Source organism: Microtus oregoni, unplaced genomic scaffold (genome assembly GCF_018167655.1).
Source record: "Microtus oregoni isolate MIOR12 unplaced genomic scaffold, Mior012 000118F_ref0000498, whole genome shotgun sequence".
NCBI lineage: Eukaryota > Metazoa > Chordata > Mammalia > Rodentia > Cricetidae > Microtus > Microtus oregoni.
The window spans coordinates 1,906,349-1,930,805 of record NW_024544747.1 but is presented as its reverse complement, the minus strand read 5'-3'; the positions used below and the strand labels follow the sequence as shown (position 1 = coordinate 1,930,805).

The following is a 24,457-nucleotide window of genomic DNA, read 5'->3' as shown; positions in this document are numbered from 1 at the left end:
GACCTGTATGACCTATGACAAGGAGAGGGGGGATGGGAGGAAGCGGAGCCTGAGGAGTCGGATGGAGACCTGCTGGCAGAAGAAGGGTGTTGAAGTGAGACTCTCTTAGATCTGGAATAGGATTTGGGGGGGTCTCCGGGGACCTAGAAGGAGAAAGGTTAGGTGAGGTTCTCTTATGCCTGGACCTGGAAGATTTACGTGGCACTTCTGGATACCTAGAACTGGAAGGTTTACATGAGGTGTCATAGTGAAAAAGCTCAGGTGAGGGCTTTGTATGCCTGGAAGAAACTTTGGAAGAAGAAGGCTTAGGTGAGGTGTCGCTTGACCGGGCAGAGCGGGAGGAGGTGGCTCTCCGAGACGAGGGGGGGGGTAGAGGTTCGTCCGCGGGGTCCATGGCAGGAGCAGAGGGTTCCTGGAGGGACGGCATTGCTAAGACCATGTGGGCAGGTGAACAGTGAGCAGCAGCGGAGGGGTCAGTTTTAAGGGCCATGTAAAAGAATGCCATTATATACATCATTTCTTTCCATTTAGCTGAACAGTGGCAATAGTTAGCTAACTGCCGTAGAATATCGGGGTCAAAGGAGCCATGAGGAGGCCATTTAAAATTTCCGTCTAATGAATATTTTGGCCATGTTTTTGAGCAGAGACGGATAAGTGTAGATAACTTAATGGAAGGAATTAGGGCGTGAGGCTGAAGAGCTTCCAAAAGCTGTCCTAGGGGAAGAGGATGGGGGAACTGTTTTTGAAGGCTTAGCACCCATGGCTAGAACCGTGGAAACTCCCGCAAAAGGCACCCAAAAGATGCCACGAACACTGGCAAGCCCTGGACACAGGCGTCCGAGTGACCAGGGGGCAGTGTTATAGCCTGACTGAACCATCCTAGCCTCCGACAGGAAACGAAGTCCCGGGTAGGAGGGAACAGTTAGGCCTGAAGGCCGCCCGTTGCAGCCGAAGTGCTCACACCATAGTGAGCCTTAGGCAGAGAGGACAGAAAAAGAGCAGAAAGAAGAGGTGAGAACTGGAAGCTTCCAGGCGCAGGTGAAAACACGGGTCCAGCCGAGGGTGGAAGGCCGGAAGGGGGGGTGTGAGTGTTAGCACCCCAGAGAAAGCCAGGCCCTCAACCAGACAATTTCCGGGTGAGAGGGAAGCCGGGAGCTCAATTTCCAGGTGAGAGGGGCAGTTCAGGTAGCCGAAAGGGAAAACTCACGATTGAGCCTTGACTACTTGGGTCTCGTTCTGGAGCGGTCCTCGGTCCTGATCGTGCCCTGGAGCAAGGAGGGAGCTCCGGGCAAAGCCGAAGCTCTGGCCCCGAGTGGAGATCTGGGGCGGACGGGTCTCCCGAGTCGTTTTGGCACCAATGTTCTTCTGTTCTGTCTGCTTCTTGCTTGCTCTTGTTCACGAAAGGAGGACGCAACAAAACCCCACGTGGTGCGCGAGCTTTATTGCAGCATGAGGGAGAGAAGGGGAAAAGAGAACGAACAGACGGCTTTCCAGCTTTTAAAGGGTTCTCCACGCACGTGTGTCAAACGCCACGTTCTGCGCCTGTGCAGCCTTTGCGTGGAACACTAGGGGCTCCTAGGAAATGTAGTTTCCCAGGCAAGCTACGCTCAGGGGCCTTCTGGGGAATAACATACACCACAGAAAAGAATTTCAGATGAGCTGGCCTGAACAAGATTGGTGAGTTTATTTAAAGTATTTAGACATGGCCTTGTAGGGCAAGGACAGTACACACTGAAGACAAGCCGATGCCCTTAATTACGTGCAGAGTCACACTTAGGTGCCGTTAGTGGCATATAATAAGTTACTGTACTCACAGGGTGTAATTCACAGCAAGGTTTGAGGATTGAAACTTAAAAATTAAGTAAAAACTTATTAGGCCTCTGGGAGATAGCTTCATTAGTAAAGTGCTTGCCTTGTAAACATGAGACCGTGGTGGTAAAAAACATGAACTCAGGTAAAAAGGCCCGGTGTCATGGCGCACACTTGTGATTCTAGTTGTAGGAAGGTATAGACGGGTCCCTGGGGCTTGCTGGCGACCACTCTAGCCTAACTGGTGAGCTCCAGGCTCCCTGTCTCAGAGCGGGTGATGGTGCTTCTAAAGGGTGCCCAAGGGTGACCTCTGGTTCTCCAGTACACGTGCACATATATGCACATGTACCCATGTGTGAGTTCATAAACAAAACAACAACAAGCTGGTTTACTTAAAAATTCTCCGAAAGTATTGTCTTTTGTATGAGATTGTGAGGTTGTGCCCTGTGGTGCACTGTTTAGATGTAGGGCCAAGCGAGGAGTGCTGATGTAGTTGACACCCCAGCCTGCAGACATTCAGGCCCTCTTGTCTTTTTTTTTTTTTTTATTTTAATTTTTTTCTTATTTATTTATTTATTATGTCTGTGTGCCTGCAGGCCAGAAGAGGGCACCAGACCCCATTACAGATGGTTGTGAGCCACCATGTGGTTGCTGGAAATTGAACTCAGGACCTTTGGAAGAGCAGGCAATGCTCTTAACCTCTGAGCCATCTCTCCAGCCCAGGGCCCTCTTGTCTTCACAGCTTCAGGAACACCAGCACTCTGCAGGCGAATTCCAGAGTGGGCGGATCTCTCTCTTCCAGTGTCCCCTTAGAGTCCCTGTCTTTTTCTCCTGTCTCAAGAAAAAAAAGAATGTGTTTGAGTTAAACTGCAGGGGACTTGAGTTCGCAGAGGTCACTGGCAGAAGCCTAGTCAGGCCAAGATGTGGAGGGGGAGCGAGCTGGGCTGGCGTCAGAGCTGGCATGAGAGCCGCACACTAAAGGGAGGAGGCTAGAGCAGCATGAACAGGTGGGACAGCATTGGAGGGCAAAGGTGAAGCAGTTACCCCACTGAGAGATGGCAGGGACTGTGGCCGAGTGTGGGCACAGCTGGGGTGACAAGTCATGCTCAGGTTCTGGGCATGTTCTGAATATTGGCTGATAGGCCCTGTGGATGGAGTGGATGGATCCAGGATGTGGGGAGGACGTTAAGGTGCTGCTGCTAAGACAACCTCGGCTGGACCCGTGCACCCCAGTCGGGGCTCTCTAGAGACTGGTCTCGATACATTAGATGTGAATGTGGTCAGAGGTTTGTTGCTCCATATTAAACACACAAACGTTGTGCATCACTTTGAGTATACTAAAATAGTCTTGATTAACTAGTTTGTGTAGTTCAGCTGCTAAGTGTTTTCTGAGGAACAGTAGCTCTTGAGGTGCTAACTTCTCTGCTCTGATTCTTTCTCACGCCAGGCACGCTCCATGGTGAGCGACTTTGCCGTCTTCCTCACCATCTTCACAATGGTGATCATCGACTTCTTGATTGGAGTCCCATCGCCAAAGCTTCAGGTTCCCAGTGTGTTCAAGGTGCGTAGATCCTGAGTGTAGATGGGTCTGAAGTTGAGCTCAGAGGTCCAGTAGGCAAAAGGTAATGTGTGTTGTTATGAATACCTGCCCTGCTAACCTTTAGTTGAATGGAAAATGCCATTTCCATAAAGATGTGCTGGTGGAGAGGTGGCCCCAGGAGCACTTGGGTGATGCTTCACAGAGCTCCAACTTTAAGGAACTGGGAAGGAGGAAAAATGACGTAAGACCTAAGAAGATCTTGTTTGGAGTCCAGGGCTCCTGCTGAGCCATCAGGACATCTCTTCAACCATATTTTACGTTTGTTTATTTATAATCCATAGCAGTTTAACAGCTCATATGCAAACTGAAATTCTGCTGATTCATTGGGATCCCAACTCTATTTCAGTGCAAGGGTTATAAGCAGACGAGACTGGAGAGCCGAGCTTAGTTTAACTCCACAGATCCTCATTGGGTGGAGAAGGCAGAGAGCCTGGATATGCTCAGCTTCTTCAGAAAACTCCAGAGCAGGAGGGGCTGAGGATGGCAGGAAGACAGACGATAGTAGAGGCGGTTCTCGAGGCTCCACGGCGCACTCCTTAATCCCAGCATTCGGGAGGCAGAGGCAGGCAGATCTCTGTGAATTTGAGGCCAGCCTGGTCTATTGAGCGAGTTCCAGGACAGGCAGGGATGCTCCATGGTGAGCAACTTTGCCCTCTTCCTCTCTATAAGGACTCTCTCTCTCTCTCTCCCTCTCTTTTGTCTGTTTAATTTTGTTAAACTTGTTAAAATGCTGAAAGGGTTAAGAAACACCTCCAAGGGCCTGGTGTTCTCATCCCTGTGTGAATGGTCACTATCAGCTTTGTCTCTAATACCTAGCTGGCTACAGGACAAATAGATTTTGTATAAAAGCAGGCAAATTTGGAGCATTAAGCAGTCCTTGGGGAAGTTCCATGGTGCACAGGCTTAAGACCTGAGTTGATTTCTGGGTCCTCTGGGAGGCAGGAGAAGATGCGAGGAAATGTGGCTGGTGCAGACAGCTTAGGAAGCAGAGAAGAAGCAGGTCTCTTGCCTTCTCTCCTTACGTAGCCAGCCCCAGCTCCCAAGGCCGGGCTGAAGGCTGGCAGAGTCACTTCTTATCCACTGGGGACTAGTTCTGTGCTCCGTTCTAGAAAGGAAACGCTGTATTTGCAGACAGCCTGTGTGCAAGCGCCTCGGTTCTTCCAGCATCTCTAGACCGCTCTTAGCTACAGCAGTTGTGTGTTGTTACCCTGCAGTGTTAGAGAGCAGTGTAACCCAGCTGATGGAGTCGACAGAGATAGCAGGCCCGGCTGAGCGACCACCTATAATATCATTAAAGCATTAGCAAGCTTCCATGGTGGCCTGAGAACTTAACTACTACCTATGCCTACATAGTCTTACTATGGAAACAGAGGTTGTAAAGTTTTAGAATTATTTAACTGATTCAAAATCCAGGACTTCCCAGCATTACTGAAGAGTTCTTTAATCCAAGTATCGTAACTAATGTAGCATCCAAATGCTCCAGACATAGTGATCTCTCTTGTATTTGCTGAGTTTGGGGTCATTCTGGGTCAGAGACTTTTCTCCTCTGGTACCATTTGTCTGTTCTTGGTGTGCACCAAGGGTGGGGCTCAGAGTTTGAACAAATGCTTAGAAAGCCATTGAAGAGAGTCCTAGGTCAGACATCCCCAAGCTCTGGGACTCTTAAGTCTCCAGTTCCTGGGCTCCTTTTCACCTCTGCTGAGGGCTGATGGACAAAAATCTGAGTGACTGGGGTCCACATGGCTGTCGTTTGTACTTCAGATAGTCCTCGGCTCTGGGAGGAGTGGCGAGAATCATCCACATTACAGACATTTGTCTGGGGAAGTCATTTTATTTTAAACAACAGATTTAGTTACTAATAAATTTACTTGGACTGACATTGAGATAAAGTTGCTTTCTCTGCACTTGGGGACTTGGGGAATGAATAGAAGGCCATGTAGGATTAAGGAATATTCCACAGGAAGCTGTTAAGTGATGATTGATTGCTGAGGGGGATTTGGGGAAAAAGGCCAGAGATTTCCTCAGGGGTTGCTGTATTTCATGTTTTGTTTTGTTTTTCTAAGGATTTTCATTCAAATGAGAACAAAAAGAAGAGTAGACTAATGATTAAGCTTGGTTTGTTTTGCTCGAATCTCCAGAGTTAAGATGCAAAAATCCAGCTTGTTTTTAATCTCTCAGCCAACACGGGATGACCGAGGATGGTTTGTTAGTCCCGTCGGCCCTAACCCCTGGTGGACTGTGATAGCTGCGGTTATCCCTGCGCTTCTCTGCACTATCCTGATATTCATGGACCAGCAGATCACCGCTGTCATCATTAACAGGAAGGAGCATAAGCTCAAGGTAACCAGAGCTTCCAGTCTGGACAGCTGAAATGGCAGCTTCTTAACGTTTGTATTTTAGGATAGGCCTGGCTCTACCAGGAACTGAACTGAATAAAGTCTCAGAAGGGCTTTTCATTGCTGGAGGTGTTCTCACCTCCAGCCAAGAACGAAGATTGGCTGGAGGTGAGAACAGTGGACCCTGAGATGTGGTGTGGGAGGAGTGTGGACTCAGTACTCCCCTCTCAGACTGTGTAGAGATGGGTGGCCCGAGATCCTGCTAGTCCTAAATAGCTACACTTCTGAATCAACAACCAAACAGCTTTTCCAGGAGCAGGATTTCTCCCGCTGAGATACAGCGTGAGACTTTAAGATGAATCTTGAGTTTAGGATTACAGACTAGGGTTAGCTCTGACTCCCGTATTAGTGAGATGCCACACGCCTTCTATCTCTGTGGCAAAATCCAGACTTAGCAAGGATGGGGACAGTGTCCAGGAGCTCAATAAAAGCGTTGCTCTCTAGTATCTAGAATGGTCACTATGTGGCTTGCTTTCTGCCGCTCTTCTAGAGGAGGCTGGTTTTGAATCTGTGAGACTCAGGCAAAGGAAGCTGGAGGCCACTGTATAAAGACCAGATATTTGCATATATATAGGACAAACCAAACTTCCCTTTTTCTTCTGTTTCCTCCTAACTGGGAGGGCTATAAGAATTCTCCAGACTCTTTCCCTTACACTCCTGATAGCTTTGAGTCTGAAGCCTTTAGCTCACCGTTACACGACCTGCTTCAGCCGGCTCACTGAAGGTGCCTGTTTCCCCACAGAAAGGCTGTGGCTACCATCTGGACTTGCTGATGGTGGCCGTCATGCTGGGCGTCTGTTCCATCATGGGGCTGCCTTGGTTTGTGGCTGCGACTGTCCTGTCCATCACACATGTGAACAGCCTCAAGCTGGAGTCTGAGTGTTCTGCTCCTGGGGAACAGCCCAAGTTCCTGGGCATCCGAGAGCAGAGAGTTACAGGCCTTATGATCTTCGTACTGATGGGCTGCTCTGTCTTCATGACGGCTGTCTTAAAGGTAATCAGTCATTGAGGGTCTTTGTGCGAGGAACCCTGCTGGGGATGCAGTGGCTCCGATATATAAATATGCAGATCCCTGTCCCGGAAGAGTTCATCCTTGTGAGTAAGGCCATTAAATGTGCTTAAGAAAACAAGCATGGTAATTATAAAATGTAATAAGTCATCTGATGGACTACTGTCTAGCCATTTTCTTTCTTTTTGAATAGGTCCCTTCATGTTGGAAGACCAACCCAGGGCCTCTGCATGCAAAGCAAACACTGTTGCTGAGCCTTGTCCCAGCCCTTCTTACTCCTGGGATTTTTTTTTTTTTTGATACAGGTCTTATATGGCCCTGGCTGGCTAAAACTCACTATGTAGACTAGGCTGGCCTTGAACTTGTGGCACAGGATTGTAGATATTATTCTAGGATTTTTTTTTTTTTTTTTTTACTGCTGTGATAAAGACAATGACCAAAAACCACTTGGGGAGGAAAGGGTTTATTTCACCTTGTACTTCTAGGTAACAGTCCATCATGAAGGAAAGGCAGGGTGGAACTGAAGTAGAAACCGTGTGGCATATTGGCTCATACGCTGGTCCATGCCCAGCTGACCTTCTTATACAATCCGGGCCCATTTGCCTAGGGATGCTGCTGCCCACAGTGGGCTCTACAGTAATCATTAACCAAGACATGCCCACAGGCTGTTCTTTACTGACATTTCCTCTTTCCAGGTGACTCTTAAGTTATATCAGGTTGGTAATAGACTCACTGGCACAGACAACCGTCCAGCAGTGCTGCAGACTCGTCAGCAGACCAGGATGTCACTCTAGAGTGGGGCAACACGAGAATCCAGTGTGGACTCTGTAACCCTGGGAGGAGTCGAGTTGTTCTTTAGCCCAGGGTAAAAGCAAACCGAGAGACTAGGCATACAGGATACTGGGCAGCGGCTCCAGGCTCAGCACTGCAGAAGCCAGGCAGGGTGGGGACATGGTAGAGGTAGGAAAATCATGTTTAAGACCTTCCTTCTGTGCACAGCAAATTCAAGGCCAACTGTGTGGAAGCTGAAAGACATGATGTGACAGGAAAGCCACGTTCACATGCTGTGTCCACCATGTAAAAACCCAGCATGACAACATGTTCTCAGCTAGTTTCCTCTCTGCTGCCCTCAAGTCTCTAGGTCAATAAAAATGAATTTTTTATAGTTTGTGGCAAAATACATTAAGTTTCTGAGGAGGTACCTGACAATGATATGGAAGATTTAAATCACAACAGTGATGTATGTGTTTGCATTTGACCACACATGTGTATGTGCATGTGCATGCATGTGTGTGCACATGACCACAAGTGTGTGCGTGTATGTTTATGTATGCATGTGTGTGCACATGACCACAAGTGTGTGTACATGAGCACAATGTGTACGTGTATACATGTGTGTGTGCATGTGTATGCATGTGTGTGCACATGACCACAAGTGTGTGTACATGAGCACAATGTGTATGTGTATACATGTGTGTGCACATGTGTATGCATGTGTGTGCACATGACCACAAGTGTGTGCGTGTATGTTTATATATATATATGTGCGTGCACATGACCACAGTGTGTGTACATGAGCACAATGTGTACGTGTATACATGTGTGCACGTGTATGCACATGTGTGTGCACATGACCACAAGTGTGTGCGTGTATGTTTATGTATATATGTGCGTGCACATGACCACAAATGTGTGTACATGAGCACAATGTGTATACATGTGTGTGCACATGACCACAGTGTGTGTACATGAGCACAATGTGTACGTGTATACATGTGTGCACGTGTGTGCACATGTGTGTGCACATGACCACAAGTGTGTGCGTGTATGTTTATATATGTGCGTGCACATGACCACAAGTGTGTGTACATGAGCACAATGTGTATACATGTGTGTGCACATGACCACAGTGTGTGTACATGAGCACAATGTGTACGTGTATACATGTGTGTGCACATGTGTATGCATGTGTGCTTGCACATGATGAGTGTTTGTGAATATTGTGCACATGACCACAAATGTGTGTACATGAGTGTGCATGATCATGAGTGTGTGCACATGACCGTAACTGTGTAGCTACCCCATCTGTGTCCTCATGTTGAGGAAGGAGGATGGTTGGCAGAGGGAGAAGCTGGAGACACAAGGTCCATGTTACATATACGTAACAATTTCATTTCAAAATAAAAAGATTTTGATCGTCATTGACTTATCCTTTTGTTTCCACTTTAATGGAAGGAGAGATTTATGAAATTGTCTGTGGTTTGCTTTTATGTTCAGAGTTTAAAATGTATATAGATGTACACGGTAGCACAGGCCTTTAACCCAGCACTCTGGAGGCAAAGATGGGCAGGCGTCTGTGAGTTCAAGGCAAACCTGGTCTACATATTGAGTTCCAACCAGCTAAGGCCACACAGTAAGACCCTGTCTCAAAAAAAATAAATAAGATTTGACGGCTTTAAGTCCTGCTGGTGTCCTACATTTCCTGTCTTGCTCCCTTGTCTGCAGTTTATCCCGATGCCAGTGCTTTATGGAGTTTTCCTCTACATGGGAGTCTCTTCTCTGCACGGAATCCAGGTACTGTGTGGTTCAGCTGGGCCATGGCTCTTGCTATATTCACTTGTCTCGACCAGAGAGGCACAGCTGGTTCCTGAGACATTGGCTAAGAAATGTCTTCAGATATGGGGTACGAAATACGGTCGTGCTGGTGTGAGAGGCCTGTCTGCAGGATGACACGGCTCGATGTCACAGTCGTGTTGTGATTATTTGGCATTAAACCAGGGATACTTTGTCAAATTCCTGTAGATCAGGACCTGAAACATTAGTCAAGAACCAAAGAATGACCAAGATGGCTCAGCAGGAAAGGACTTGCTACCAAGCCCTTAAGATGCTTACTACTAAGACCAGAAGGCACTTGCTACCAAGCCTGACGAATCTGAGTTCCATCCTTGGAACCTGTGGTTGAAGAAGAGAACCATCTTCTATAAGTAGTCCTTTGACTTCCACATGCATGGTGGAGTGTGTGTGTGTTTGTGGGTGCACATGCTGCAGCAGGCATGTTGCAGTCAAAGGACACTTTGTGGGGCTATTTCTCTCCTTCCACCTTCATGTGGATCCCAGCATTTGAACTCAGGTCGTCAGGCTTGCACACCAGCCCTTCTCCTGGACCACCTTTCTAGCCCCAGAACATCATCCTCGATCCAGAATTTGAAGAGGTCTTTTTTGATCTTGTAAATCAGGAGCTTCAAACCTTTCAAAGAAGCAAGAGAGCTGGGTCTGGGAACTTGGGGATTTGTGGAGAGAGAATTTCTTCATTGAAACAGTGTTCTATTCTGTAGCTCAGTTCGACTGGGGACCCACAGTGTAGCCTAGACTGGCTTCAAACTCTTGGCCAAACTTTTGACCCAGCCTGTCTGTGTAGCCACACCTGGGTGGAGTTGGTTTTGATAGTACGCTCAAAGGTGCAGTTGGCTTCTGGTCACCCACCTGGGAACACTCTCTGCAGCTGCATTGTGTGTATTGGGCGGGGGCTGCACCTGGAACTAGAAAAGGTGGCTTTTCATCTTGACTGCCACTTCCAGGCCTTGGCCAAATCTGTTGTCTCAGAGACCCAGTTTCCCTTCTCTCCGGGAGAAATGGCCCCAGCTGCTGTGCGCAGCAGGTGGTGGGGGCTACCGTGGGCTTGAGGTTCCTAACCAGGGACCTCCAGAGCCAGTGTGTCTTCTTCCTTCCAGTTCTTTGATCGTCTGAAGCTTTTTGGGATGCCTGCAAAACACCAGCCAGATTTCATCTACCTGCGGCACGTGCCCCTGCGGAAAGTCCACCTCTTCACCCTCATCCAGCTCACCTGCCTCGTCCTGCTCTGGGTAATCAAGGCATCGCCAGCTGCCATTGTTTTCCCGATGATGGTAAGGGTTCTCTCCCGTCCCCCACACCCCATATGGTTTCTCTGTGTAGCCCTGGATGTCCTAGAACTCACTCTGTAGATCAGGCTGGCCTAGAACTCAGAGGTCTGCCTACCTCTCCCTCCTGAGTGCTGGGATTAAGGTATGTGGCCTGGTTACTGAGTGAAGGTTGCTTTAATAAAAAATATCCATGTTATTTTTTGAAGCAGTGGTTTAAAAAAAATGTATACCATAAAGTTTCTGTGTTCACCATTTATTTATTTATTTATTTGAATTTTCAAGACAAGATTCCGCTATGTAGCCCTGGCTGTCCTGGAACTCAGAGACCCACCTGCCCCTCCCTCCAGAGTGCTGGGATTAGAGGCGTGCCCCATCATTACCCAGCGTTGTATTCACCACTTTTAAGGGTGTGGGTCAGGGGGATTAAGAACATTGTTGAGGTACCAACATCACTATCCATGTCTAGACCCTTATTGCAAAACAGAGACTTCAGGCTGTCACCCCTCATTCTCCTTTTCTGCAAATGTGGAGGCACCCACAGTGCTGCTGTCTGTCTCTGACTTCTGCTCCCTTAGCTACTCATGTGGCATTGCCTCACTTCCCTGCTGTTCATGTCTCATGGGTCTGAATTTGCTTAAGTTTGAATAATGGAGGCTCAGTTCATTTATGTTGTAGGTTAAATGTCAGTTCCTGGTAAACTGATTCCTTCTCTGACCTCCATGGCACCAGGCATTCACATAGTACACATGCATGCATAGTTACATAGTCCACACACATACATAGTTACATAGTCCACACACATACATAGATACATAGTACACGTGCATACATGGATGCATAGTATACGTGCATGCATAGATACACAGTGCATGTGCATACATAGATGCATAGTACACATGCATACATAGTTACATAGTCCACACACATAGATAGATACATAGTGCACGTGCATACATAGATACATAGATACATAGTACACATGCATATATAGATGCATAGTACACACACATACATTGATACATAGTGCACGTGCATATATAGATACATAGTACACATGCATATATAGGTGCATAGTACACATACATACATAGTACACATGCATACATAAACACATAGTATACATAACAATATATATCTTAAAAATATATAAAAATTTAAAAGTAAATAATGTCAAAAGCCTCGTGCTGGGTGCCAGTGGCCCACAGTGAGTGGCTACTGCTGCAGCCATCAAGAGTGCAGTTCTGCTTGAGATGTCCTCGCCTGCTGTGGAAGTCCTTTTGCTTGACTTCCTCAGGAGAGACTCCCCTTTACCACCTTCCCTTCTTGTCAGGTCCTGGCCTTGGTCTTCGTCAGGAAAGTCATGGATCTCTGCTTCTCCAAGCGTGAGCTGAGCTGGCTGGATGACCTCATGCCTGAAAGCAAAAAGAAGAAGATAGATGACGCGAAGAAGAAGGCTAAGGAGGAGGAGGTAGAGCCTTGCTGTGCTCCAGTCTTATTTCAGGGTCTCAATCCCAGAGTGGAAAGAGGGAGGGAGGACGGTGTGTGAGGATACCTTGTCTGAGATCCTGAAAGTAACACTGGGGGGCTGAATGTTACCTCAGCTGTGGAAGGGTTAAGGGGTTCTGGCCCTGTGTTACCTTGATGTTTTGAAGTTGGTAACTAGGCATTTCCTCCTTTGATTTTACCCCAGGATCAAACTAGCATATAAACATACACTCTGAGAGGCTCAGATCCAGTGGCTCATTTGCTTCCAGAAGATCTGATTTGACACGTGCATAAACCCATTGTTTCTGAGAGTATTGGTTATGCATCTAATTGCAGATGGTGCAAATGCAGCTTGTGAGGGACTTTCTGTCTTCATCACCCTCAGCAGTTGGCACCTTGCCATCTTACACAGTGGACCATGAGCCATGGCCTGAACATGCACAGAAAGGATGTGTAGCAAGACTAAGAAATGAAAGGCCTGGGCATGTCTCAGCACATTTGCTGCCCCGAATAGTGTCCTTCCATCTGTCTGTCTGTCTACCTACCTACCTACCTACCTATCCATTCATCTGTCTATCTATCCATCTATCTATCTATACACATATACATACATACATATTTTCCTGCTGCATGCTCTGGCCTAGTCAGACCCTGTCACTCAGCAGACACCGCTATCTTTTTAAACTATATTTTAAAATAAAATTTCCTAATGTCTAATGTCTTGAATTTTTTTAAATCTTATATTATTAAATGAACTAAAATTTTAAATATGAAAGCAATGAAAAAACCCGTTCCTCCTCCTGTTGTGCTGCAATCTCTGTCTGGGAATATTCTTTTCCACCTATCAAATGACAGCAGTGCTTAAGAGGGTAGAACTAACCCTTCAGCACTGTGGTTGGGATGGGCCACACATATACTGAGTGCCAGTATGAACTGGAGACATATAGACTTGTGCCAGGAATGGAGATATGGCTCATGGCTGATAGCACTGACGGCTCTTCCAGAGGATCCAGGTTTGGTTCCCAGCATCCATGTGGCCGCTCACCTATCTGGAACTCCGGTTCCAGGGGACACAGTACCCCATTCTGGCCTCCTCAGGCACCAGGCAACCACATGATGTAAATATGTACATGTAGACAAAATACCCCCCAACATGACATACACACATGGTGTTTGTGCACAAGTGCACACATGAGCACGCACACAAATACATACTAAGTTAGGTGCTGCAGCATATACCTACATTCCCAACACTCGGGAGGTGAGGCAGGGGACGGCTTGAACCTGGGAGTTCAGTCTGATTAACATGAGATCCTGCATCAGAAAGAAAAATGTTTGTGCATTTGATCCAGAAACACTAATTTTCCTTCCTTCCTTCCTTCCTTCCTTTCTTCTTGTGGTTTTTCAAGACAGGATTTCTCTATATATCTCTGGTTGTCCTGGAGCTCACTCTGTAGACCAGGCTGGCCTCAAACTCATAGAGATTCTCCTGCCTCTGAATCCTGAGTTCTGGGATTAAAGGCATGTGACACCACCGCCATGCTTAAGTTTTATTATTGTTATGCTCTAAACATGTTTCTTGGTAATTTTTACCTCTATAATTATTCCTGTTTTAAGTCATTTATTTTTTTTATTTTTCTAGTAAGATAGGATCTCACTATGTAACCCAGGCTATCCTCAAACTCCAAATCTTTTTGTGTTATCATAATTTTTTAAGAAAATATTTTAATATAAAACATTTTAAGTATATGTAAAAATAAGAAAACTCTTTCCCTAATTTCCTTATTACTGGTGTCCATGTGAATGTGTGTGTGTGTGTGTGTGTGTGTGTTTCTGCATGTGGAGGCCAGAGGTTAACGTCAGATATCTCACTTGATTGCTTCCCTCCCTGTTTGTAGAACTACTGTCTCTGGCTGAATCTGGAGCTCATGCTTGTGCTGGTCAGCTGACCACCAACCCTGCCTGTCTCTCCTCCCAAGCGCCAGGGTTACAGGGATGCTGGCGTGCTTGGCTTTGTATGTGGGGCCTGCTAATTTGAACTCAGGTTCCCACACTTATGCCACAAGTGCTTTGCACCTCAGCCATCTTCCAGATGCCCCGTTACTATTTTAACAACTTGTTTATTTGGACCAAATCTAACAAAGGACCATCCATACGTTATAGTATACCTATTTCCACTTCAAATCAGCTTAGAGCTCTCCTTCTTCTTTCTGCTAGGAAGCTGGGCTTTGACTGCAGGGTGTCTCTCTCATCAGACAATTGTTGCTATTGTCGTCTTTGGCAACACTGACATGTTCTTCTGTCTCTTGTGTTCCTAGTAATTGGTCATTGGCTCTAGAGCAGTGGTTCTCAGCCTTCCTAATGCTGTTACCCTTTAATACAGTACTTCATGTAATTATCATAGAATTATTTTCACTGCTACTTCATAACTGTAATTTTGCTACTGTTATGAATATCTGATATGCAGGATGTCTGTTATGCAACTTCCCCAAAAGGGTCTCCATCCACAGGCTGAGAGCCGCTGCCATAGAGGCTTACATTCAGGTTCTTATTCTTTTCTGATAGTGTCCCATATGTGTTATTATTCAGTCGCCTCGCTCTTGGGAGGAGTCAAACCAGGGAAGGACCTAGCTCTCCAAATATGAGTCAAACTGAAAACGGCCGGGAGACACTGGGTCGCCCTGGTCCGAGAAGGAATCATAAGTTAGGGCTCAGTAAAGAGACCACCGAAATGTCCGCTCCGTGGCTAAGGGGAGGCTTTATTGTGGGTAAGAGAGAGAACATTCAGAGGCACTTGAAAGAGTCCAGAACAGAAAGAAAAAGAAGCACACTGGACATATCCAGAGCTGTCTGCAAGAGAAGTGAGAATGGTGTGTGTTGAGCACACACACACACACATACACACACACACACACACACACACACACACGTGCGCGCGCGCACACGACAAGCTACACAGAGCAGGTATCTGGGAGGAGGGAGGCCTGTGAACTGCCGGCAGCTAGCGACCACAGGTATACCCACTGGCAGTGACCCTTTCTGGCAGGCGGAAACCAATTTCGCAGGTTCCTGAGAGATGCTGGCTTGTAGGCTTGTAGCAACCCTATATATAGTCCAGCTTGAGCTGAACCTAGGCTCATTCCTGGCCATATGCATGGCCTTCTGGAGTTCAGGGAGTTAGAATTTTCTTTGGACCTTACAATAATAAGGTTCCCTTTTCTTCTAGGAGGCTGAGAAGATGTTGGAAATAGGGGGTGATAAGTTCCCGCTCGAAAGCAGGAAGTTGCTAAGTAGTCCTGGCAAGAACAGCAACTTCAGGTAAGCCCCTAGATACCACAGCTTGCTGCCCGATTCCTGCCACAATCCTGCTGCTGTTCTGAGGAGCCAAGAAGATGGCCCACCTTGTGGAAGCAGCTTTCCATTCCACTGTGTTCTGAACGCCTGCTGCGTGCCCCACTTTGTAGAGTTGGGAGTCAGGGAGCCAGTGTCCCCGGTGCCTTCTGCCGTGTCCGGGTGGACAGAGGCTTTGCTCGTGTCCCCACCAGTCTTTACAACAGCCCTCTAAGGGTCATTAGCTGCTTTGAACAACTGAGAAAACTGATTAGGGAATGTGCCAGGGTTACAAAGCTGCTAATACAAATTCAGGATTAAGGCGGGACCTCTCTGCTTCTCAACCCCGTGTTCTTCTCGTCCACTTTCCTAAGGTCAGTAGGGTATGTTATCATTTCCAGGGGGCTCCTCGGCCTGGTGGGCATGTTGTGCCTGCACTGGAGGCTGACTTTGGGGACAGGAAGAGACAGTTCACTCCAATGTGGGCTATAGCATTTTCAGTTCAGGGAGTCAAGAGGACACTGACCTTGAAGCCCAGACAAACCCTGTGCTGGTGTCTCAGCCCCTTTCTCTACCAAACTCATTGCTCTCCACGAAGCACAGGGCACCAACTGCTCTGATGTCCGCGTCTGTCTGGGAGCAGCATACTTACGCTGTGGGAGCCTGGAGGTGAGGACAGCGGGAGGAGGGAAGAGGCCTGATGGCCACCACCTCCAGATCCCGGGAATTAGCTGTGATTTAGACTGCAGATAAAGCGGGGAATCTCATCTTTGGTCCCTGAGAAGGCGTCTGTGTGTTGTATGGGAGAGACTGTCAGCTCTGATGTCTGGCAGCGAAGCAGGATCATGGCTCCTTTTCCTGTGGGATGCCGCTACTTCTCTTTGCTTTTCAGGAGACCGTCTGGCCCATAGATGGTTCTAGAGTAGTCTGGGGTTTTCCAGGACCAGGGGCTGTGTTTAGGGTCTTGGTTCTGTGCAGTTGTTTAACTTTTGATGGACACTTAGCCCAGAAAACTTTGGGTTTTACACCTTCAAAATGAGTATTATGATTATTCATCTCTGTCCCTGTGATTGTTAAGCTAATAGAGTATGGAAGTCTTTTGTAAACTATAATGAAAGAGATTCTGTTATGTAAATGAGAACGAACAAGAGTGCCTGCCACACCGCCACAGCCACAGTGGCAGCATCCTCTGTCAGCTCTTTGAAAGCACCAGCCCCAACGCAGCCCTGCTCAAAACTATTTTGCCCCTCCTGCCCTGGCCTCTCCTGGCTGCAGACGGACCACCCAGCTCCATGCTCAAGCCGCTCACCCTCCTTGTGGGGTGATGCTCACGGGAAACTAGGGTGTGTCTTTTACTTACATGTTTGATATTTACTGCCTAAGCTTTTATTTCAGATGTGACCCCTCTGAGATTAATATATCAGATGAAATGCCCAAAACCACAGTCTGGAAGGCTCTCAGTATAAATTCTGGAAATACAAAGGAGAAAAGGTAAAGAGAATTCTAATTTTTCATTTTTATTTACTTCTGACTTTTGAAATGGCAGTAGTGTTAAAGGTAAGATGTAGGTTACTTGTAGGATTGGAATTCCCTGGTAAACAACAAAACTATTGCTAACTGTACAGTAAGAGAAATAAAAACACAAAGTTCCCAAATACTTGAAAAGACGGGCTGTTCTGGGCTGCCCATTTACTTTGGTCCCAAAGGCAGGCTCTAATTATTTTGGAATGTAAATTTGCTTTACCTGTTTAGTTTCTTTAATTCACTTGGAGAAAGTTTCTCATTTCAGAACCTAAAGGTTGTCTCTGATTACTACAACCACACAAACTGGAAAATTGCTAAAAGCCTGTTAACACTAATAAATAATATAATAATGATAATATTGGCTCAAACTTTGACCCATTTAACTTAGGTTCTGAAATAAGAATTTTGCTAAACATAACAGTTTTCATATTCTGCAAAGAAATTTCTCTGTCATTTAACAATAGCATAGATCAGTTTTAATCAGAAAATGAAAGGATCAGAGGTATCTTTGCCTACATTAAGGAATGCTATGTATATAAGTTAGAATTTTAGCCTAAACACCACTTACATCTAAGTCCTCAGATAAATGAAGGCAAAAAATGTGAGTCTTGATATAGATAACAGGTTTTGTTAAAACAAACAAGCCAGGAACTGGGAAAGCTGGTCCTGCTCCTACTTCCGGGCTTAACTTGGCATTTTGCCGCTTCTGGCATTTGACTCAGTGGTAAAGTGGGGGTACTAGTGAGATCACTCTGGGGAGCAACCGAGTGCTTCCCAGGGTCATAGCTGCCAGTGTGTGCCGCCACTTCCTCCCTAAGTGGGTTAAAATAGATCTCTGTTCAATGCAAGTGAAACACAGAATCTTTTTCTCTCAGAGGAAAATCCAGGCAGCTGTGGAAATGTATAACACATGTGGTTATTTTTAGTTTAGAACTAGTCTACTTGTAAATGAATTTAAAATATAGCTAGATCCAAGTTGTGGTGGCATCTTCAAAGTATTGTGTTGAGAGCAGGAGCATGTCATGTGTCCCTTTGTCTCACTGTGACATTGTTATCCAGCCTCTTCAATTGAGACTCTGCTGGGGTGGAAGATTTGGGCCATGAGTTGCCTCAGAGAAGTTCTGGTTTTCGAGAAATTGGTGAGTCTCTCAGAGAAGAAGCCAGGCTGAGTCAGGCCCTGTCCTTGGTCATCTCAAAGCCATGCCACATGGAAGCTTTCAGTCGCTCAGTGTGCATTGGAAGACATCCAGCTACCCTCATGCCAGCAGCCAGGCACCAGCAGGGCCACCGGCAGGACCACCGGCAAGACGACCTCCTGTTGCTTCCTCTCCTCTTTCTTCTTCCTCTTCAGAACTGCCACCATTAAGGAGCCAGCTTCCCATTTTTCAGACATTTTCTCCTGTACTCTCTGCTGGCCTCAGAAGCCACACGAGTCCATTCTGTCATGAGGATTCCTTCATGAGATCCCTCTTCATGAACGGTGGCTTGGGGTGGTAGCAGAGGGGCTAAGAAGGGAGGTTCCTGGGCTGTTGCCAGCTGCAGCTCAAGGGCAGCCTCCCTTCCATCTCTACTTGAAAGGGGTGCTGGTCAGACCAGACACTGTAGGAGGTTTGCTGCCTGAGATCGACCATCCGGGCATCAACAGTGGCCACCACCAGAAGTGGCAAGATGCCGCTGACCTGGGGTCATCCGTATCAATTCCCAGACAACACGATGTCAGCAGACCTTTGGAAGATGCAGGGCCAAGTGTGAGATCAAGAGTTTAGCTGACTAAAGGAAGGCTTCAGAGAAGTCGGCAACATTAGGGGATTGAACATCTTTTCTTGGGTTCCCTTGAAACTAGAGAAAGAGAAGGGGACTGTGACTGACGCGACCAGGGCAGACTTCCTAGCCTGGGGTTTGGTGTCAGGTCTATTTTGTAGCCCTTTAGGAAAGATTCGGTGGCAGTTCTTTATGAGTCAAAAGGTGGCTCTGGGGTTGTTGTTGGCTGTTTTGTGGGACTGTTTGACATTCTGCTGTTGTCTCTTGAGGCTACATTGTTATTTCACCCTGGAGAAGTAACAACACAGTGCTCCTCGACATCTCCTTAGCTGCCTTGGTAGCGAACACCATCACTCAATGGACCAAAGCCGCCTTCAGCCCTGTGGCTTCCTTGTCACACAGATTTCTTTTGGTTGACAGAAGTTCTGCATCTCAGATATAAAAATCCATACTAAGAAATGAACTGTAAGTGGTGAAGTCAGTTTGGGCACTTGGTTTCAAAGTATGTGAGTGATTTTACAACTACCGTCATGGGTTTCGGCCCCAGCGCTCGTAGACCTCCCCTTCCTTTGTGCACAGAGAGTGACTAGCGAGCTGGTCCTGCTGGCTTTCCATCGGCATCTTTGTACACAAGACCTCCCCATACACAGTGTGTGCTTTCTTTCCCTGGGTGAGGACACGTGCACCATTTGATGCGGTTTGCACCCTCAGACTCTGACTGCACATTAAGGCATCTGCTTACTCTCTGAAGGCGTTTGCTGTTGAGGGACCCTTGTCGCCACCACTTCCCTGCCTGTGCAGGCCACTGTCCTGTGGATGCAAAGATGATTTTCAATATATTTAACAATTGGTACAGGACAGACACAAGGCACGCAGAGCAGATACCCTTTGTAAAATAGTGGCAGGCATTGCTGCTCTGTGCCTGGTGGATGAATGCCACCCTACTCTCAAATCCTGACGTCCTCTGAAATAGGGGTTTTGTTCCTGGTTTGTCTGATCTCTACGCACAGGAGATGTCTGTTCTGTTTCAGCAGCAGCCCTGACTTGCTCTCAGGTATTCCGTACTGGAACAGGCAGGTTCTACAGAAATCAGTGGGCATTAAAGTCTCTGGGAACCAAATTTCCCGAGCGGGTCACTTCAGGGCAGATCTAATCATTGTAACCCTTTGTCATCTGGGAATGATTCTGAAGCAGCCTGTCAGTGGGAAAACTTTCTTGATAACTTCATGGCTGCTCTTTTTCATTGCTTTTGTCCCCTGGGAACATCCCCCTTTTCTTGCCCCATCTTTTTTCTCCTGTATTTCCATGCAACCTTTTGTGTAGGGAAATTGGTGACTGCTTCACCTCCTGCTCTGGCCTCCGTGCACCTGAGGCGTGTGAGGTGCCCATCCAGCAACCTGCAGTGGCAGTGTCGCTGAGGACAGTGGCTCTTCCCAAGCCCTGATGCTGAGTCGCCCTGGGGGGGGGGGGGGCTGCCTTTGTTAACCCTGAGCAATGTAGCTGTGGGACCTCTGGTTTTTTTCTCATGCCAACGTTTGCTGGGACCAGAGAAGTGGTCATCTGTTCTCTGAAAGGGTAGCTCTCAGCTGCCAGCCAATGTCCTGACACGCTGGTGCTGTCAGCTGGCCATGTGACCCGAGTGGAGGGAGGCAGAGACTCAAGAACATGTTGGCAGTGAAGCCTTGGCTCTAGGGTCGCTTCCTGACGACTCTCAGGGAGAAGGTGAAGACCTGAAGAGATAGATACACTGTGCGGTTGCCAGTGTGTTTGGTTGCCTAACACGCAGCGTGGGTAGGGTCAGGAGGCCGTGTGCTTCACCACCCTCAGCCCCGTTCCAGGTCTCCTTCACTCATGAAACCTGCCTTTTTTGTAGACAGAAAGTAGCCATATCTTCCCCAAAGACAATGTGAATAGTCATAGTTTCTCTTTGTTGGTGATGGGACTTTTAAATTTCTTATAAACGCTGGATAAAAATCTGGCATCGACTAAGTCCCCAGCCTGCCCAAAGGCTAGGGCAGCCTTCCAGCCTCCCCTCTGGACAGTCTGTGGTTTGTGCTCATCCTAAAGGACAGCTCCTAATCCCACTTTCTCCTCCACCTGCCCAGCTCTCCAGACTCCTTCATCAGTCAGGGAAGCAGGGATTGTCCTTGTACCCTGTCTAGTGACCCATTGTTCGTATACTGAAGCGTAGGATTGGTTAGGGTCTAGGACCCCTGGGATTTTTTAGTCTTTAATGAACATCAGAGACACCATTATCATATTGTCTCCCCTGTGACTTTGCCAGTGTCTTTGAAGGTCTTTTGAAAGAGTGACAGTACCTTCACCTAGGACTTTAACTGTATATGTGTGGGTGTTTGTCTACATTGTATGTCTTTGTACCATGTGTGTGCCCGGGGCCTGAAGAGAGCAGAGGGCATCAGACTTCCTGGAACCAGATTTACAGATCATTGTGAGCATCCATGTGGGTGCTGGGACTCATCCCTGGGTCCTCCTGACTGTGGAACCTTGTCCTCAGCTTCCTGGGCTCTTAAGCTGTGGGGTCAGGCCAGTTTGTCCCTCGTGGCCCTCACCATCCTCGCTGGACATTCCCAGGCCCTGCGCCGAGTGTTCTCTTAGTGGAGACCCTTTAGCTAGCCCTGGCTGGATGGGCGAGACCTCACCCTCGCTCCTGCCTCTTCTGCCTCGGCTTTCCTGGAACCATTTCTTTCTCTCCTTCAGCTCTTCCTGCCATTGTTCAAGTTCCTTCTGTGGAAAGAACCCTGACCAGCTCCTGACAGCACCAGCAGCTGAGATGACCAGGACTTCGAGTTCAGCTGCTGCTGCTGCCTCTCAGAAAAGGACCTCTATGGTTATGCTCTGGCATGACTTGTTGAGGAGCTCTAAGTTCCTAAGCTCCCATGTTCATCTGTACTGATCACATGACATGTTGAGGAGCTCTAAGTTCCTAAGCTCCCATGTTCGTCTGTACTGATCACATGACATGTTGAGGAGCTCTGAGCATTCCAAAGCACCCATGTTCATCTATACTGATCTACATTTGCTCTAGGCAGGAAAATAAATTCAAAATTGAAATAGAAGCAAATTTCTGCTCTATTTTTGAGTGATTCTCGGTGCCCCCCGACACTCCTGCTCTGAGATAGGGTCTCACTGTGTAGACCAAGCTAGTGTCAGCTTGTGGCAGTTTTCCTGCCTCCCCAGCGCTGGGGTTCTGAGCACGCGCCACCATACCTGGCTTGCCCTTGGTCTTCATGGCATTAATTATAGAGAATGAATGACTGACCCAGTCACACTCTTTCTTCAGTTGCCTTTTTTGTGGCCAGAAATGAGGATAATTTTCATAAGCAAAGGAGGTATGAAGTAACCATTGCTGTTCGGCGTGTGCGCAAGGAGTGGAGTCTTTTCAGTAGCCGTCAGGAGTGAGCCATCCAGACTGGGTCCTTAGAGGAGATTCTGTGCTCAGAAGAATGGAATGGGTTTGGTCCTTCCCTAGAGAGAAGGAATAGCGCCCTCCCCCAGATCTAACCCACTTCCTGTGAATATGGAGTGTTTACCCCTAGCTGCCATTCTCAGAGCAGGAGGCATAGCCCATCCCCCCACCCTCCCACAACCTCTTCCTAAACCCAGGCACAATTGGCTGGCCTGGGCATTGCTTAACAGGCATATGGGTGACTTCTCCAGCAGGCTTTTACTTGTGTGATTGCCTTGGAACCTGAAGCACTAACCTGAATGTGCAATTGATCCTTTTGTGAGAGAAGCCAAAATCCTTCCTGCCCCTCTCCACTCCTGAGATGCTAAGCCTGCCTCTTGTCTCTTGTCTGTCATTGGTTAGAAGTGGCTGATGGTGTCCGTGGAGAGCAGGGCAGCCTTCCCACGGAAGGGGACTGATGGTGTCCGTGGAGAGCAGGGCAGCCTTCCCACAGACAGGGCGACTCGAGGTGCTGGAACTTTCCCCTCCGTTTCTATGTTCTCTCTAGTAGGTCTCATGCAGAAGCAGATATTTTGTTTTAGAAATTCCAAAGTCTATATTTTTAGTGTAAGAAGTGTACCCTCACCACACTCCATGTTGTAAATAGAACTGGGAATAAAATGTGTCATTGTGATTATCCCATAGCAGTGTGTGCTAGAAACAAAACCCCCGTTCTGGTCTGTCTATGGCGAGCAGGTGACTGTGACAGTGTATCTCTTAGCCCTCAGCCTGCCCTCATTTGTGTGTGCTCACCTCTCTGGGCGACAAATAAAGTCCGTATAAACTGTTTGCTTCTGTGCTGTTTTTTAAGCCTGAGTTCAGGTCGTGTGGAGAAGATTCATGAAGATAGTGGAACAAAGGATTGGGGGGAGGGGTCTGCCAAGGATGAGGCATATGGGGCTTTGTGGCTCCTATGTGCTGTCCTGAGCCTCTAGAATGCTTACAGCTGGACCATGGCACAGGCTACTGGGCCTCTCTTAGAGCCAGCAGGAAAGGAAAGGGCTATTTTGAAGACACCCCTGGACTATGAGATCAATATCTAAGCACTACCCAGTGCCTCAAAATACAGATTTTAGAATATGGCTCGTAAAGGTTGGTTCTGGGAGAGTGGGGGGCACTTGGTTGCTTTAACTCTCAAACTTCACAGTTCAACGGTTAGGGACAAGGGGAAGATGGACATGGTGGAGTAGGAACAGCCAGTGGGGGAGTGAAAGAAAAGGGGATGTGGGAAGCCGGGCAAGGATGCCCGACTGGATGACAAAAAACTTATCTCCTGGAAGCATCCAGTGTGGATATTCAGAGAGGTGAGAGTCAGCCATGCTGGACATGCAGTCTGTAGGCTTAGGACTCCCCAGCTCCCAGACTTTTGCTGTCTTTTGGCTGTTTTCCCAACTCCTCCAGTGTGCGCATGCCCTCTGCCTACTTCTGGGCGTGCTTGGTCTGTGCTATGTAGTGCTAGTGCTGGAAAAGCTGCTCTTGCAGGACAGCCAGCTCTGATGTCGTGAGCTCCAGAGGGCGGGAATCATCGTTCCCTACCCAGGGTTTGGGAGTCTATAAATTGATAAGTCGAATGTCCTTAGGAAGGACCTGGCTTGTAGCAGCGGAGAGAACTGATAAACACAGAGATTGAGGACTCCTAGACTAATTCAGCATTGATCGCATCAGGTCTTTGCTGCATCTTCCTTTTTTAGCTTCACCGTTAGAAGATGGCTCCTGAAACTAGTAGGAGCTACATTAGCCAAGATCACTGCCACATGCAAGATAGGCAGTCTTCCCGTCTCTCTCTCTTTACCTCTGGTCCTCTCCACCTCTCATTTAAATAATGAGGAGGGCACCAGAAGCAGCCCACACAGCACTGGTCAAAACTAGGTCACACACTGTCTCTTAAGGATGATCACAGGTCAACTTTATCTTTTGGGGTCAGCACTCATTTTCCTGGTCATGTTCTGTTCCAGCACCTGTACAGGATCAGCATTCTACAGCAAAGAATAAGCTGTCGAGCCCAGGAGATGCTCTCCGTGGCTGGAGAGATGTCCCAGGGAGGGGCGCAGGTGCCAGAACATGCTTGAACATCACCTGCCAGCGTGCCTCACCTTGGCCATGGCGCAGTACTTGCTGCCGGGCTTCACCTCCAGCTAGCTTGTTCCCACCCAGTTCTAGAATGTTCCCCCTGCA

The 24,457-nt window shown here is 47.6% G+C and overlaps 1 protein-coding gene across 3 annotated transcripts in view; it reads left to right on the top strand.

The window, feature by feature from the left end:
- Positions 1–23,071, top strand: part of Slc4a8 (solute carrier family 4 member 8) — a 71,418-nt gene extending 48,347 nt beyond the window's left edge. For 2 of the 3 annotated variants that reach the window (XM_041645962.1, XM_041645963.1), the window contains 9 exons: positions 3,257–3,370; positions 5,588–5,749; positions 6,548–6,799; positions 9,320–9,388; positions 10,546–10,719; positions 12,047–12,184; positions 15,428–15,519; positions 16,927–17,022; positions 18,115–23,071. In XM_041645962.1, the coding sequence (XP_041501896.1) occupies positions 3,257–3,370; positions 5,588–5,749; positions 6,548–6,799; positions 9,320–9,388; positions 10,546–10,719; positions 12,047–12,184; positions 15,428–15,519; positions 16,927–17,022; positions 18,115–18,127 (1,110 nt within the window). In that variant the 3' untranslated portion in view covers positions 18,128–23,071. The remainder of the gene's footprint in view (positions 1–3,256; positions 3,371–5,587; positions 5,750–6,547; positions 6,800–9,319; positions 9,389–10,545; positions 10,720–12,046; positions 12,185–15,427; positions 15,520–16,926; positions 17,023–18,114) is intronic. The other variant, XR_005973753.1, reaches the window with a different exon arrangement.
- The last annotated feature ends 1,386 nt before the right edge of the window (positions 23,072–24,457 follow it).